At 41.2% G+C, this 16,479-nt stretch overlaps 1 protein-coding gene across 1 annotated transcript in view; it reads left to right on the forward strand.

Moving 5' to 3' along the window:
• Positions 1-3,118: 3,118 nt before the first annotated feature.
• ERICH1 (glutamate rich 1) overlaps positions 3,119-16,479 on the forward strand; it is a 114,394-nt gene continuing 101,033 nt past the window's right edge. Inside the window, exons 1-2 of the mRNA XM_075707737.1 lie at positions 3,119-3,233; positions 4,231-4,320. Of these exons, the coding sequence (XP_075563852.1) occupies positions 3,119-3,233; positions 4,231-4,320 (205 nt within the window). The remainder of the gene's footprint in view (positions 3,234-4,230; positions 4,321-16,479) is intronic.

The following is a 16,479-nucleotide window of genomic DNA, read 5'->3' on the forward strand; positions in this document are numbered from 1 at the left end:
TTTAATTTATATATTTAAATAGAGATCACAGATTCCACTAAAGCTGTTATGTGCGTACCTTTCCCCTGCAACAAAAAGTTACTCTTACAAAGTAAATTCATTTGATCGCAATATGGATCAGTACCACACATGCCAAAAGCAAATACAATACACTTTCCCTGTCCCCAGTTTTAGTCAGTGCCTTTCTTTTTAAAGAAGCACAATGTTACAATATTTTCCTGGTTTTCATCACTTTTTTTTCTTTTTTTTTTAATTTCTGAGGCTGGAATTATTTCTACAGCAATGTATACCTCCCTTCCCCCACACCAGTTGCCCTTCCTTGCCCTTAGCAGTAGCCTACCAAAGGTGATAACATTTATGGGGAGATTCCCTAAAACGTGCTCTGCCGTTACATGCAGTCACACACAGAGAAGATCCAGAATGCGCTGGCTTGGGTGCAAAATAGTTTTGGGGCAAGGGGACAAAGCTCTGCTTAAGCCCTCAGAAAGAACAGACTGGACACCGAGCCTTTACAAAGACACAGGCTTCTTACTTTGCTTGGTTAGCAATGGGTTCTGAGCATATTGGGTCCATCAGGATAACTGCATGCAGGTATAGCAGATGCTAGGTACTTTGTCAAATAAGTTGCTAGAGATGTGGTTATAAAGTATCTGATGCTGAAAACAGTAATAAGCTGAAAGGTAAAACAGAACAAAATGCAGTTCAAAGGCTGCTGTGCACTGGTGCCACATATACACAGACAGTGAATTGAAAGCATGATTTTAGAGGTCATTATATGCTTGCAGTTGGTCTACTCCAGAGAAACCATAGCATCTGGTAGTTATGTAGGTAAGCACCTAAGAACAGAACATTGAAAATATTAAGATTTTCATCTAGGACAGCAAGAGTGGCTACAAAAGAAATATTAGAAAACAATGGAATAAAGACGATAGCTTCCAAGCTTATAGCTACCTTATGTTCAACCAAATACATTTAAATTGCTAGGCTTCGAAAAGGTCATGGTCTTTATGAATCATTCATAATGCATTTCTTACGGGGTTACTTTACATATGGCGATATGTATCTTCCTCCTTATAAGGGCAGCTAGTTAGATCTCAGGTACAGCCTGTGAACGGAAGGCTATCTGGTAATGTAATTGCATGTATCACTGCAAAGGGAAGTAGCCCGCTCATACTAATGGCCAATAGTTTACTTGCAAAGCAGATAAGGAACTCAGAGCCATTCAAACTAATACCCCTCAGTATTTCAAAGTTAGTGAATCTATCATATAAAGAAAACAATAAGCTTCACCCCGTCTGAAGCACGTATCTGGAAAAGATGGGCTTGGATTAATTTCCTTTGGTATATTCAAGCTTGTATACTCTACGGAATTCCTGTGTTGTGGCCTTAATTCCTCCAGAAACACTTCTGATGTCGAAATATATCCTTAAAGTATATGAGTTAAATAACTTAAATTGCATTTTGTACTGCATCCATCACCTCTTCACTTTCACTGTTCATTTTTCCCCGTCGTATGATTACTGTGTGTAATTAGAAACCAAAGTGAATATCTAGGAAGCGGGCAGCTTGAACAGGATTTGTAAATGATGCTATGATGAGAGTTTGGGGATGAACTTTTCATCCACATTTTTAGATATATCTTTAATAATAATCAAAGACTATAGAAATATTAAACAACAAAGAACGACCACACAAAAAAATGGAACCTATACAGCTGCACAAGAACTACTGTATGTATATTGTATAATATTTAACTTTATTTACAGCTAATGTAGTTTATAATCCACTCTATCATCAGATGCCATAACCCAAAGTTGTACTTCAGGTCCTGCTCTCCTACTTACAGCACTGAGACTTAATTATTAACAAATAAAAAAAACCCTACACTTAGTTCAGTTCAAGCATTTTCCCAATTGCAGTAACATACTGATTTGTTCAATGTAATGAAACTAAATCAAATCCCAACAGCACACGAGCACCTAAAAAGGACTTAGGAGTTTTTCTTTATTTCCTGAGTTGTAAGTTCATGGGGGAAAAAAAATATTGCAGTAGAAAATTATGGTCGTTTTGTAAAATTATTCAGTCCATTTAAGAAAATGTCGTGGTTTAGCCCCAGCCAGCAACTAAGCACCACGCAGCCGCTCGCTCACTCCCCCTACCCCGATGGGATGGGGGAGAGAATTGGAGGAGGAAGAGTGAGAAACACTCCTGGGTTGAGATAAGAACAGCTTAATAATTGAAATAAAGTAAAATAGTAATGCTAATAGTAACAGTATAATAATGATAATAATAATAATGATACACGAAGCAAGTGATGCACAATGCAATTGCTCACCACCCGCCGACCGATACCCAGACAGTTCCCGAGCAGCGATCGCTGCCCCCTGGCCACCCCCCCCAGTTTATATACTGAGCATGACATCATATGGTATGGAATAGCCCTTTGGTCAGTTTGGATCAACTCTTCTGGCTGTGCCCCCTCCCAGTTTCTTGTGCACCTGGCAGAGCATGGGAAGCTGAAAAGTCCTTGACTAGCATGAGCAGTACTCAGCAACAACTAAACCATCAGCGTGTTATCAACATTCTTCTCCTACTAAATCCAAACCACAGCACTGTGCCTGCTACTAGGAAGAAAATTAACTCTATCCCAGCCGAAACCAGGACAGAAAAAAAAATAAATAAATATAGGTAAGTAAACATACACGCAGAGACTCCTCCTTTCTTTTTAGGCAAGCAATTTCCTGCTAGGGGAAGGTCCAGGAGCCAGGCCCTGCTCTGTGGCTCAGGCTCCGCGCAGCCGGCACTAGAGGGCATCGCTGCAGCATCCTCAGCACGAAGCCTGCCAGCTTCAGCGCCGGTCTTCCCACCAGCCTTAATTGCCTCCAGTTTTAACAGCACTGCTCTGCTTGTTAGCTTGTTGCAATAGCGAAGTGTCAGCCATAAAAAATTCATTGCATTCAAGCAGCCGAAGCGCCTGCTGGAAAACACGTTGAAGCGCAGGGTTTCCTGCCAGCCGTCCGGGCGCACGGTCAGGCACAAATAATTCCCCTTTGGGCCACGACCTGCAGCTTCTGCCCAGCCGGCACGGGTCTCCCCGCCTCAGCGAGCCACGGTGGCGATGGCCGCGGGGGCCGTTCTGGCTGTCACTGCATGGCGGATGGGCGAAGAAGGAGGGTTTGGAGAGGATTCCAGAGTGCCGCTGCAAGTGGAGCAACAAGCATGGCCCAGGAGCAGTAACCTAGTCTTGATCTCCCCACCCCAGAGGTGGTATCACATGTGGACCACACCGTGGCGGTGAGGCCTGGATGCCATACCGCACCGTCAGCCCACTGCCTCCTCCAGAAGTACAGGCTGTTGTCTTAGGAGCTGAGAGCAGTCCCTGAGCCGTCCCCGTAACGCCTGAGCCTTGTGCAATGCTGCAGGGACCCACACGGAGCCACAGTGGGTGAACTTGGGGTTCTCATCCTCATGCTGCAGAGGATGAGAAACCCTAAGGTGAGGAAGGAATAGCAATGAGGGAAATATGATAAAAATGCAGAAGACTCCACCCCAAAAGAAAGAGAGAAAAAAAGGGAATGGGTTTTAAGTTCTTGTGGTGTGCACATAAAGCAAAAATAAAACCACGGTCCCAAAAAGGTTTTAATTTAATTAAGCATAGCACTGTTGCGTGAAACAAGCAAGCACAGGGACACATGCTGCATGTTAACAACCATACTATGGAAAACCTTTTTGTTGTTTTCAACTTTGCCACCATATACTGCAAACATTTGTAACAATCCTTTTGCTCCTTACATGCAAGATACAAGAAAAGAGAGGCAACCTGTAATTGAATCACCTAGTCATTCATTCACCAAGTAGGATGGACTTTATCTGTTGGAAACACATATAAGCAACTAGATTAAAGAAAGAACTGAGCTTGTTTAGGATAATCAGCATAGCAATATAGATAATCAGAAGTCCGCTGAGTGGAAAATGCAACATATTACTTTACTGAACCCTCCTATACACAACCCAAGAAATGTGATACCACAATGGAAAAAAAGAAATGTCACATAACTAAGAAAGATGAGTTAAAATAATGATCCTAACTAATACCCTGTGCCTCCTGAGTCAAATCAATAAAATCAGCAATGCAGCCAGACAAGTTTTGTATTGCATAAAAATAAATAAATAAAGCATAAAGGTGCATCTTTTGGGAAGGTTGTATACCTTCTGTTTGGAAATTTGCAGATGGAAACATGCATGATGAAACTATATCGTACATTCACAGTGAATCTGAGATATCTGAGACACATCAGACCCATAGAGATGACCCCGTATGTGCGTGTCCTACAGAGCTGACCTGTGCATGAGCGGGGATCATGTCTGGAGGAGAGTGCTGTTGTTAAATTAATGCATGTCAAAGCTCTAGGGGTATCCAAGGGACACTTTGAACAACATGGCAACTCAGCTGACAAGCAGGAACTTGTTAATCTGCCATAATTCAGGCTCATTGCATTATGTACTCATACCCTGTCCTTGGTTTACTAATTGATGAACAACAAGAGCTGAATTTTATGGGAAAATTTGATTATCCCCAGCAGGAGCTTCACTGAGGTGGCCCTGAGGGGTTCCCTAGGCAGACACAAGGAATAGGACATTGACGTATTTGCAGTTATTTGTCCAAGTGTCTGTGAAAGGAACTGAAAAATAAGGAGACAGGAAGAAAAAGCTAATACCCTGAACCTGAAAGGACACAGACAAGGACTTACATAGCACAGAAAGCTAGCTGGGGAACACGCTGCCATTATTTGTACAGCGTTCAAGGAATTCAGGTTTTGGCTTTATTCCACAATGCTAAGCAATGCAGTACCTCTACTCCAAGTGACTGTCCATATACCTCAAATCAACAACATCCAAGATTCAGCATTTAGCCTTCCTACGCCATTTCCAAAGAAATCTGAGGTACTTAAGGATAGGTCCCATATAAGCGAGCACATTAAAACAACCTACTGGAGATTATGGAGATGGCTGAATTTTACTACTTATTTTTCTCTGGAATTCAGAAGCTTTCCAGCAAACAGTGGGAAGGAACTTCTTCCTCTTTGGGGACTGAAGCACTAAGCTGTGAGCCCTCGAGTTGCATTAGGAAATACTTTCTTTCTTTCAAAAACTGCAGAAGTATGTCTTTTCTTTCAGAAAATGCCCAGAGAAATCCCGCTTGGTAGTGGCAAGATGTGGGTTCCAGAAAATACTCCCATGAATTCTCCCTATAAATATATGCACTTCACCACTTAGGAGCAGGTGGAGCCTTACCAACAGAAACTCTTTATCTTTTAGGACTTTTTTGGATTGTATGCCTATCTCCTGCCTACAATTCTTTTAAGATTTAGCTCTTTACATACATCCTTTGTAAACAGGGCTACACTAAGGGAAGCACTGCCTTATAAATCTGTAATTCCATCTATCAGGAGCACCTCAAAACACTCCAAACATACTGCAGTGCTAAACTCAGCATGCACGGGTATTTAATTGCTATCAGCAGCTTAGCAAGCCTAAAACCCTTCTCAATCTTCTGTGCCTCAATTTCCCTGTCATAGCATTCCCCCAGCTCACTGTGCTGGTGTGAAGATAGGTACCATGAGGCCTGGATGATGCACAGATATCACCTGAAACCCCCGCGAGAAAGTACAGAAAAGCTCAGAAACCCCTGCAAGAAAGTAAACCAAGTCATCTTCTCAGCCACACCACCCCAAAGGCAAATACAACAGCTGAAGACCTGGAGCCGTTCACTCTTGAGGTAAGGGCACCCTGAGGTACAGGGTCACCTCTTAATAAAAGGGGCACCTAAGTTCTCTCCCTTCAAAAAAATACAGGGCTGCATCAGAGCAGGTTTCAGGGGGTGCTGCTACAGCCAAGCACCGTGGATGGGCAGCAGCGATAGCCTCAATCTACTCCTGAGAGCTGCACACAGCAGTATAGACACAGCCGAAAACACTTGTGTTAGATATATTGGCATTTAAATCTGAGCTAGGCTCTTTGGTTTGATTTACAGTAGAAATAGGGCATTTTTACTTTAGCAAAATCAAATCAAATCAAAACAAGTTAATTCCTATTCAGAAATGAGTAAAATATTTTTTCCGTAGCCTTTAGAAATGAAATGTTAGTTTGACTTGCCTGCCAGCACTGAGCACTGAATTACAGATCATCTTCTCTCAGCCTAATAAACACTGTTTGTAGACACTAAGTCAGTTTGTATGATGTTGCAGAATTCATCCCTGCTTCCCACCAGCTTTAGTCCATCCAGCATGGTCTCCATTCTTGCTTGACGTTTATTTCCCCACCGCTTTGCTCTATTTTGGTTCACAGGGAAAAGGCACCAGTTCACCTGAGCTACCAAGATGCTCTTACATGGGAAACAGGGTTCAGCATTGCAGGATAAAGCGACAATTTGGCTTTCTCAGAATCTTAGCTCAAACTCAGACGAAGTGATGAAGCATGCTAGCACATACCATAGGAGCTGATGCCTCACAGCAGAGTGCATCCACCCGAATAGTAGATAATAATGAAATCAGCATTAACCGACTGTGCTGCCCAGACCTACGTCTCCTAGCAGTGGGGGAGGAAGCCCACCAGGCAAACTCAGAAACAAGAGCCTTGAAATTGGAGGACAAGCCAGGAGTGGGGTGAAGGCAGCCTGTCACCACACTCTGAGTGGAGTGACCCACGGACTTGAGGACAGTGTGGGCTCAACCCCTCTGGCAGGGTGGCAGCCACCAGCCCCTTACCTGACTTCCCCCTCCAGGCCATGCACAACCACTCTTCTTGGCTGAAATGCTGGGGTTTAGGTCAAATCACCACAGGAAATGTGCCTAAGTGCAGAGGAAGAGGGACTGACAGGCAGAAAGGGTGGCAGAGAGGAGGTCAGAGGCACGACAGCCCATTTAGCACCCGGCTGCCCCAGGGCTGCAGCATCTCATTCCTCCTCCAGCCTCAGAGCCAGCATTTCAAGCTCTCTCCAGGCTGCTTCTATGCAAAGGAGTGAGGAAACCCAGCCCCAGGCTGCTGCAATTCCAAACCGCAGCCACCATGCCAATTCCCTGTGCAGCATCCTACAGAAAGGGGGGTGCAGGACAAGAACAGCCTTTCCTGCTCCCCATGTCCCCACCGGAAGGTCTCCCACCCTGTGAAAGTCTTTTCTTTCACCTCTGTCCCACCCATCTCTTGGAGACATGCTTGGAGACAGCACGAGGAGCAATGCTAGCAAAACTACTAATTCCTCATTCATATTTTTAAATGTTATTATTTACATTTATCATTTTATGTTATTGCTTATTGTTTAAAATAATAAATCGGATTTATTTGGATAGGATTGCATTTACTGGGTTAGTTTATTTAAATTGGATTTACTTAGTAGCGCTCCCCAACTCCTCACCTGACCCTCAGGACAGAAAGTAATTGAGACTGATCACCTATTTCAGGTGGGAGGGAAAATTAAGCCAAGATGATGCCTTCTGTGAATGCTCCAGGACTCAGAACAGGACAAAAAGCACAGCAGGATGTCAGTTTTGCTTCAAAATAAAAACTCAGGAAAAAAAAAAAAAGACAGAAAGGGTGTAATCATACGTGTTTATGAGAAGTTAATATTTTCAAATCCGGAGCAGAGGGAGGTCCCTGCCATATGTATCTAAATCTTGCAAAGGTCTAAAATGTAGGTCACATCTATTTAGGACACTGAGAATCCCTTTTGGCTAGTTCTACATGGCTTCACATGGAGCTACTTGAAGAGCTGTCTGGTTCAACATGCTAGCCACTTAATATCCAATTCTGAAACGCTCTTCTCTCACCCCAGGTGCTGTATGAAGTTTCTATGGGCTTCATCTCAGCACTGAGGACTCTGCTTTTGGGAGACAGGACCAAAAAACAGGCACTGCAGTGCTGGGAATGGGAGTGCACATGCCTTTCACAGATGCTTCCCTGAGATCTCTCGAAGTACTTCATTGGTAAATGTGCCTTAAAGTGAGCGTGCTAATTTAAGTCATCTGAATAGCACACAGTTCCTTTGTGCAACAAAGAATCTTGCCAATTTTACCTCGACTATTAACTTACTAACATTTGGGTCAGAAATTAGGAAAATTAAACAGGATTATAAAGAATGATTTCTCATAAGCATATGCATGGCCAGTTCTTAATCCTGAACTTTCTTATTCCTCCAAACGGCCAAGACCAGCTGAATTCCTCCAAACAGTTGTTATAGCAAAGGTTTTGCATGAACCTATGAATAAAAGAACGCATTAAGCCCTGTGTATATTCTTTGCTTGATGCTAGACCCCCTGCTGATTCAGGAAAATATAGATGTAATTTTAGAGGGTCATTTGGTTAAAGTTTCCTTTGAAGACAAAGGATATGTAGTAACTCAGACAAACACAACCAATGCATCTAAGAACTGAACACTAAAACATGCATCAACTTGATGTTTACATGTTACTTTAAGCTAATACATTACTTCGTTGCTCATTATTCTTTGAACTAACACTACACTTAAGAAATTTTGAAGCAGGAAATACAGGAGATAAAAAGGAAAGCAAAGCACCTCATCCTCAGATGGGGTTTTACAACTATCAGATTTAATGTAAAGATTACTGACATTTATAAGCTCATTTTTTACATGGCAGACTGGGGCCCTGTTTGCAAACTAGGTAGTGCATTTGGGCATTATTTCAGACTTTATCCCAAGCAGAAGTGTAACTACAAATCAAGGGTTATTTCTGGATGGTTTTGGTAATATGTGTCAGAAAGGACAAGTATAAATAGGCAAGAGCAAGGTTTACCTTTGTGAATTAAAGTTTTCTCCTTCCATTTGATAACTTCTGGTAACATAGGGGCTGGAAATGCATGCCCTCACTGCTAATAGGGAAGGCAGAAGATATTTTTCAGTTATTTTTACAGAGCAGTTTGTCTGTTTATCCATGTGTATCTACCAAAGGCTAAAGAAGTATCGGGTAGCAAAGGTTATCCAAACTCGAGAGGAGCATGCTGGAGTGAGAAATGAATTGGCTATAAACTGCTAATTGTTGAAAAAATAATCTTTTTCTTAGGAATACAGTGAAACTGAGTCATTATCCTCTCGCATTTGCTCAAGTAACCACCTTACACTTCAATTGACTTATTGATGAAGAACTTAGAAAAAAGCCAGTAAGCATCCTGGAAACTTTAAGGCACATTTTTATTGCTCACAATTGAGATCCCCTTGAGCTTGCAACACTGCTGCAGGTGAGCAAGCTGGATGGCCACCAATTTTTGTCTGAAAATGTTTCTCTACAAGAAACTTATTTACTGTAGAACAGATTTCCATAACAATGTAAAAATGAATAATAATAAGTAAGATGTATTTCTACAATGTCAGGTCATTGCAATCTTGCCTTTCTGTTGATAGAACTAGTCTTTTCATACACAATTATTTCTATAGATGAGATGCTTGAAGAATATAAGAAATTACAAGCTTAGGCTTTCCTTGCTTATTTGAATTGCCTAAATGTTCAAGATAATTAGGGCAACTATTTTTCTTCATTGTGGAAGATCCCTATGCATCAGTGAAGATGCTTATCCTTGTAGCTATAATCTGTATCTATTGTCTCAGCACAGGTGTCCCAGGTCTGGAACAAAACTTTAAAAGTCCTGTTTTGTTTAGGTTGCAGTATTAACTTATCTGACAGTAGTTTGTAAGGATTAGTTAGCGCTGGTTTAGGCATATGTAGAACATTTTATGGAAATCTTTAATTACATATTACTGATACAGTACAATTGCTAAGACATATCTAGGACCAGTTATTCAGGAAAGCAAATGAATGTAACAATCTTCTAAAAAAATAGAGAAAGGGAAAAAGAGAGACATTTTCTTGTGTAGATTTCAGGCTGCAATGGGTATGGTCTCCACCCCAAACCCCACAATTTTAACAAAATCTGCAAAAGAATACAATGATGCTCCCTATTTGCAATGAAAGAGAAGTGAAGCTGAGGAAGATGGTTTTGAAATATAAACTTCCTTACACCATCTTATTTTTCTCTTCAGAGAAAAAAATTAGACCAACTTTTAAGAGTTTTAGAACTCTTAAAGCAACTGGATTTTTAATAAGCGCTTTAGAGTCTTTATCTTCTGGACCCTAAGGAGACCATGCCCTGGGTATGGTTTGGAAATGCTTCATTTATGACAACGTTTTAGTAACACCGAAGTGTGAGTATACAAGTAGCAGCATAACCTTGTATTTACATTTGAATCTGTTCTGGATACAAGGGCAAGCTTTTATACAGTAACTTTTTGACATTGTAATTATGAAAGTAGTAAAATATTTCACATATACATACAGCAAGTTCATCTGTAGAATGAGTTTGGTATCTAGCAGTAGCGATGCCTCATCTCCGCTATTGAGGACTGATGAAATGTAAGGGGTAACACTGGCAGAGGCCTGAATCACTGCAGGAAACCTAACCATGCTCTGAGAGGTTCCTCATAAATGAAAACACTTTCAACTCCGTGGCATATGTATCAGCAGATTGCAAATTCATGTGTTGGAGGGGCTCCCAAAACAATCTCGCAAAGACAGCTGAACACCAATGAAAGGCCAACAGTGGCTTGTATTTGAATCTAGCCACCCCACTAAAGTGTGGGTTTTTTCTGCCTTTCCTCTTTCTTCAAAGAGGTTTGGGAAAGAAAGGACATGAATCTCTCTGAACCAAGAGAATAAAGAGCAATACTCTCAATTGCAGCCTATTAATTTCCACAAGCTACCAGGAGCCGCAAGGAACAAAGAAGAGAGAACAAAGCACTGCGTAACTTTATCCTTTTACCAGCATTTTTGCAATGCGATGGCACCCCTGAGACTTTAATATCATTGCTGAAAGGGATTTTAAGCACTGCACTGCAGTGTCAGTTTGCTTGGAAATCACATTATAACCTCTATTTGCCAGGCCAGTTGAAGCTTGTCCTCCTGTACCTTAGCCTGTGACTTAAGTGACAACTGAAAGCTGCCACTTGCACTGGTTTCTTGTTGACTTTAAGAAACAGCCTAATAAAATTATACAAACTAGAAAACAAACAAAAAAACCCCAAACCAAAACTGCAGCAACCCTTCCTGGGCTGGAGGAAAGAAACTGCAGTCCATAGCGAAATTTTAAAATCAATCCATTTACGAGTCAAAACAATTGGAAATGGACTCTTTCAGAAGTGCAACAACTAGTTATCACTTTTCTTTGGATCAGACAGTTTCAATAATAAAATAACATTCAAAAAACTTCCCAACCAAATAGTCCGAGTCTGTGCTGTGATAGCGGACTCATTGGTGGTAAGTGCAGGCACAGTCCAAGGTGGATGTTGATCCCTGCCCAAACCACAGCTTTAAGTTGATGAGTTGGACCATTGAAGAGTAATAAACACTTCCAATTAATTGTCCTACAGATACCAAGTAGCAACTGAAAGCCTTTCGTGTTAAATCGGTGTAATAAGTAAACTGTTGGGCCACCACCTTAGCAGTGCACTCTTGGGCTAACTGGTCAGCTAAGGAACAGAGATGTTTCGTACAAAATAAGGGCTCTTGCCTGAAAACCTGTTGTCTGAACTGAGTTCAGGCCCAGCTGTGCCAGGAATAAAAGTGGGACACGGAGTTTCCCAGGCTGGGCCCCCAGAGGAACAGGCAGTGGGGAGGCAGTGGTGGAGGTCTGGGGAGGGGAGGTGCTGGTGAAGGAGCGGGGCTGAGCGGGGCTAACCCAAATGCCAGCTCCTGGGCAAGCTCCAAAGGGACCCGTGGCCAGAGGGACGGTGTAGTGAGGAGAGAGGAGAAAGCAAAATCACTGAGAAATGCTTAAAAATGTTTGGAACTGCTACACTAAAAATATTTAACTTTCTTAAAATGAATTGGCTTTATCCCTTGAAAAAAGAAGTCACTGACTTGTCTGCATGGTGCAGCATAAGATAGCGTACAACCAGATAAACACGTAAATTGTGGCTTTAAAGTACTTTCCTCTAATGTTTTGTCTCGCTGGCTAAATACTGCCTACAAGGTAGCTTGAGAACAGCAAAATGCAGAAGCAGGAGCCTTCAAACAGACAACTTGAATAAAAGCTGATTAACTCAAATAAGAGCTGGAACAGCACCTAGATTCCAGTCGCAATGTAGGTTAAAGGCTGAGCTTACATCCAGACACAGGATCAGGCATCAGACCTGACACCTGGAGGACTCATTCCAGGGGGACCAGAAATGGGACAGAGATACTATTAATTCCATAACTGTGTCACCAATCTTAAGCAAGGACTCATGGCCAGAAACTTGATAGAACTACACAAACCTGTCTCTTATTGCTACTCTTCTGTCTGTATAATATATGTTTATGATTGCCTGTATCTTTAAAAAGATGGCCAACCCTTTTCTGGTCTGCTAATACAGTCCTTGAAATTGTAATAATATATAATAATAATAATAATAATAATAATAATAATAATAATAATAATAATAATAATAATACCACCAAGAGTCCTCTATAGAAAAAGATGCTCTAAAACTATACATCATTCACACAAGAGTCAAAGGCTTAATATTTTAGTCTTCACCCCCACTAGTTACTAAGAAAAATTGTGTAATAAAAACAAAGGATTCCCAATTGTTTCTGAATACCTTCTGAGCAAAAATAAACCACTTGAACTCCAGAGATATTTTTTGACAGTGAGCTAAAGGTGTATTATGAGAGAGTAGGAGGCTCAGTGGGTGAATATAATCGCTGCTTACCTGTGTGGGGTGTATTAGAATCTATAAAGAGAAATGTGTGGTTGCCCCGTCTAATGGACATCAGCCAGACGAGCAGTCACACAATTCATCATACCATGCTCTCCACTAAGTCTTGACAAAACAGCTTTAAAAGAGATAGGAATTTAGATAATGCAGTTTGGTTATGTAAGATGTTGTTAAATTCTGTTTCTGTGGGGGATCTCCTCTTCTATATGTTCATATTAGGACACTGTGTCAGGATTTGGCTTTGGCCAAACTGGGCAATACAAAGAAAATCAATCACAGTTGCAACTCCACATTTAACATGGGCAATTTTATTCAGATTAGTGCCATTCATATAGCAAATTAAGCAACCAGAAGATTGTTTTAATATATGGAATTAGAGATGGTTTAAATATCTTTGCTAATTTTGAATTATTTCAGCTGAACCTTCTTTCACAGGGCAACGTAATCCATGACTAACACCCATATTACAATTTTCTTCTGCTAAACTGTTCCTTACCTTCAAGATTCATCTTTGCTGAATCTTAGCATCTGATTCGCAAAGCCAGGGATGCTGTCCAAAAATATGTTCCAGTTTCCGTACAGTATGTACTCCCAACAAAGTGTTTCACTTATACATTTTTAGTTAGAGCTCGGTATTCCACATTAAGCCTAGCTGTCAGTTCCAGCATTCATAATTACATTGCTTAACCATACAAACAAAGCTGAATTCTGTTTGATTTTCAATTTGACCAATATAATTAGCATTTCATAAGCCCTCCTATAAACTAAATATTGGGTCAAATCAGTTATTGGTATAACTCCATTGAAAACAACAGAGTGACCCCAGAGAATAATTTAGCCTATTTAGTTTTCATTTAATTGTGAATACTTAACCTGCAATTATCTGCTTATTAACACACAGCTACATCCATTCTAGCTGACGGGTCTGGGCCACATCCAAAGGCCATCCTAACCAGTGGAAGATTGTCCACTGACCTCAGAGAGCCTTAGGCTGGGTCCAAAATACGCTACACTTGAGATTTCAAATTCAGCAGAAAATGCATTATTCAGTATCTTGGTCGCTGAGCTGAGGGTATCGCCTTAAACTGGGACCTCTTTTGCCTCACCAAACAGCCCTATAGCAGGAGAGGCTCAACATCTGTCCCTCTCCGAGATCCACAGCCAAAGCAGCAGGCTAAAATAAGAAAGGCAGAGAAGGGGAAGTATAAGTGGGACTATAAATCATCACTTGAAATGGCAGCCCAGAATGAAAAGGCAGATGAATACCTGGCAATGTTTTAAGCCACCCCAATACCCTGCTTTACTGCTTCCCCAGCAGAAGAAACTCTTAATACAAGCACCTCCTGTCACAAGCAAATAGGCACAGTTTGGAGTTTATAGCAAAAGTCCTGTGCCCTAAATTCAAAACTTCTAATAAAAAGAAAGGAAGCACCTGAATCTCTTCTATACCATAATGAAAATACAATAGGTTTCTAGGTGGGAGCCAAATGCTGGCTGCGACCTACAATGCCTTGTGTGATTTGGGACCATATTACCTGAGAAATTGCTTCTGTCCCTGTGAAATCTTACTGCAGCCAAGATCCGCAGGGATGCTCAATTGTGGTTTTATGGTATAAATGAGAAGGCTTTTTTTGTGATGGGGGCTCAGTTTGGGATTCACTTACCCCCAGGGTTTCTGAAAGCTCAGGTTTGTTAACCTTCAAAGTGTGCTGTTAAACTCCTCTCTTCTCTCTTTTCTTAGGCTGCAATACAAGGACAAGCTAAAAGCCGCGGAAAATGTTATATTCATGAGCTGTCCTCTAGCACTATTTAATGTGTGTTAATGTACAGACAACATAAGCAGAACATAGCTGTACTTGTTGCACTGCCTGTAATGATAGCTTACGTACGGAAAGAAGAGGGGCATGTAGAACAGGTGAAGAAAAAGTGCTGCTTGCTGAGTTATTAAACCTGCCTAATCAGCACCAGCCACATGGTAAGCTTAGAACCAGAAATTATCCCACTGTTCTGCTCATAACAGTATTGTTTTCTCTCTCTTACTGCTTCATTGCTATTGTCTTGTTTAACTTCTTTTGTTTGAAAAAACAAATCATCTACATTATTTCTCTTCTCTGTTTTCCCTTATTTCATCTACTTCTTTTTCTCTCTGTAGAACAATAACTTCCATTTTCTTTCAAGAAGTTGATGACTTGAAGCAGGAATTCTTGGATGAAATTTTAGGGCACGCAGCTCCCGCTCTTTGCTGACTGACGGGCAGCAATCACTGGTAACCAGTTCTGGAAAATGCTGTATTTTGCTGTGTTGGCCTCAGTTTTAGACTTTTTTAATTTCAAGTTTCCATGAGCAACAACAGGCAGTCTTGAGAGGAACATGGGTTGAGGATCATTTGTCCCTCACCAGCAACATTCAGGATGCAAGTTCAGATATTGACAGTAGCACTTTTAGCCTTAAATGCTGTGACTCAGTAAAGCTCTACTCACTACCCCACAGTGCCATCTTCTTTCTAGACCACGTCCTATAACATAAGCATAAGAGGTCACTATACCTGCCCCACTGCAGTGCCTCAAGCAGGTGTCCAGGCCATCCCCACACTTTTACAGGTGGTGGATGGAATGTGATATGCAGCAGAAACACCATCCGATACAGAGCATTTATAGATAGGAAAGGATATTTCCACAAAAAAGAAGGGAGGGAAAGCCAAATGATGACGGAAACATCCTAAGTTCCCATGAAACTACACTGAATATGTGAGGAACAGGGATTTCTTGATAGGGCTCATCCTGCCCAAGAGAAGTAAGAGTGTGAACTAGACCTGTCAAATTACCAGCAAAACTGCTTCAAAAGATAAAAAGGCACAGAGGACTCTCAGGTATCAGTCACGATGTCCAGGAGAGGAATTCTGATGCGAGGAAGGCCTGGAGGGAGCTAAGAAAAAACTTGCACTGTGAAGTTGAGGAAGCTGAAGCAGCATTTAGAGTGTGTGGTCCCAAACCTGCAAACATGCAGCTAACTTAAACCATGAGAGTTAACTGAATTCATTTAAGTGGATCATTCCACAAATAGAAGTATTGGCTATATTGGGTGCTATCTTTCTGTAGACTCTGAGATACACTGAACAGGGAAGAAACAGTAACCCTTATAATTCTATTATGTATTAATTTCCTCTATAAAATGTTTGCCATTTCCTTTGAAATGTTCTCTTCACAATTTTCTGCTGACTTCAAACTTTAGCAGGCACATAAATCATGGAGGTGCTTTTTGCCTTGCCCTGGAAAAAATCCGTTGTTATTTGGAGAAGATCGCTGAACGCTGGCATTTCTTGTCCATGTGTCAGACAGTACTGGGCACTGTTGTCAGCTTGGTAACACTCTTCAATATTTTATTTCTACTCTGCATACGTTGCTTTAGAATTAATATTGGTTAGGAACAATTTGATAACATAGATATTTCACTTAGAACAACACTCTGTTCCTGAAAACACTTCTCAAGTTAAAAGTGATATTTTAGTGAGTGGGGAAAACAGCTAATAGTCTTTTATCTTGAGCACTGACCAGTGATGTGGAAAAGACAAATTAAGTTAAGCCCTTAATTCTATGCACAATGAGAACTGAACAGTGGTCTTCCAGTTCCTAGACAAACACCTTAAGCATCCTGACAGTATTATGGTGAGAGAGGAAGGGAAGGGGAGTGCTGTCTGATACAGCCAAAAATAAACT

The sequence above is a fragment of the Pelecanus crispus genome, chromosome 3 (assembly GCF_030463565.1).
Source record: "Pelecanus crispus isolate bPelCri1 chromosome 3, bPelCri1.pri, whole genome shotgun sequence".
NCBI classification, from domain to species: domain Eukaryota; kingdom Metazoa; phylum Chordata; class Aves; order Pelecaniformes; family Pelecanidae; genus Pelecanus; species Pelecanus crispus.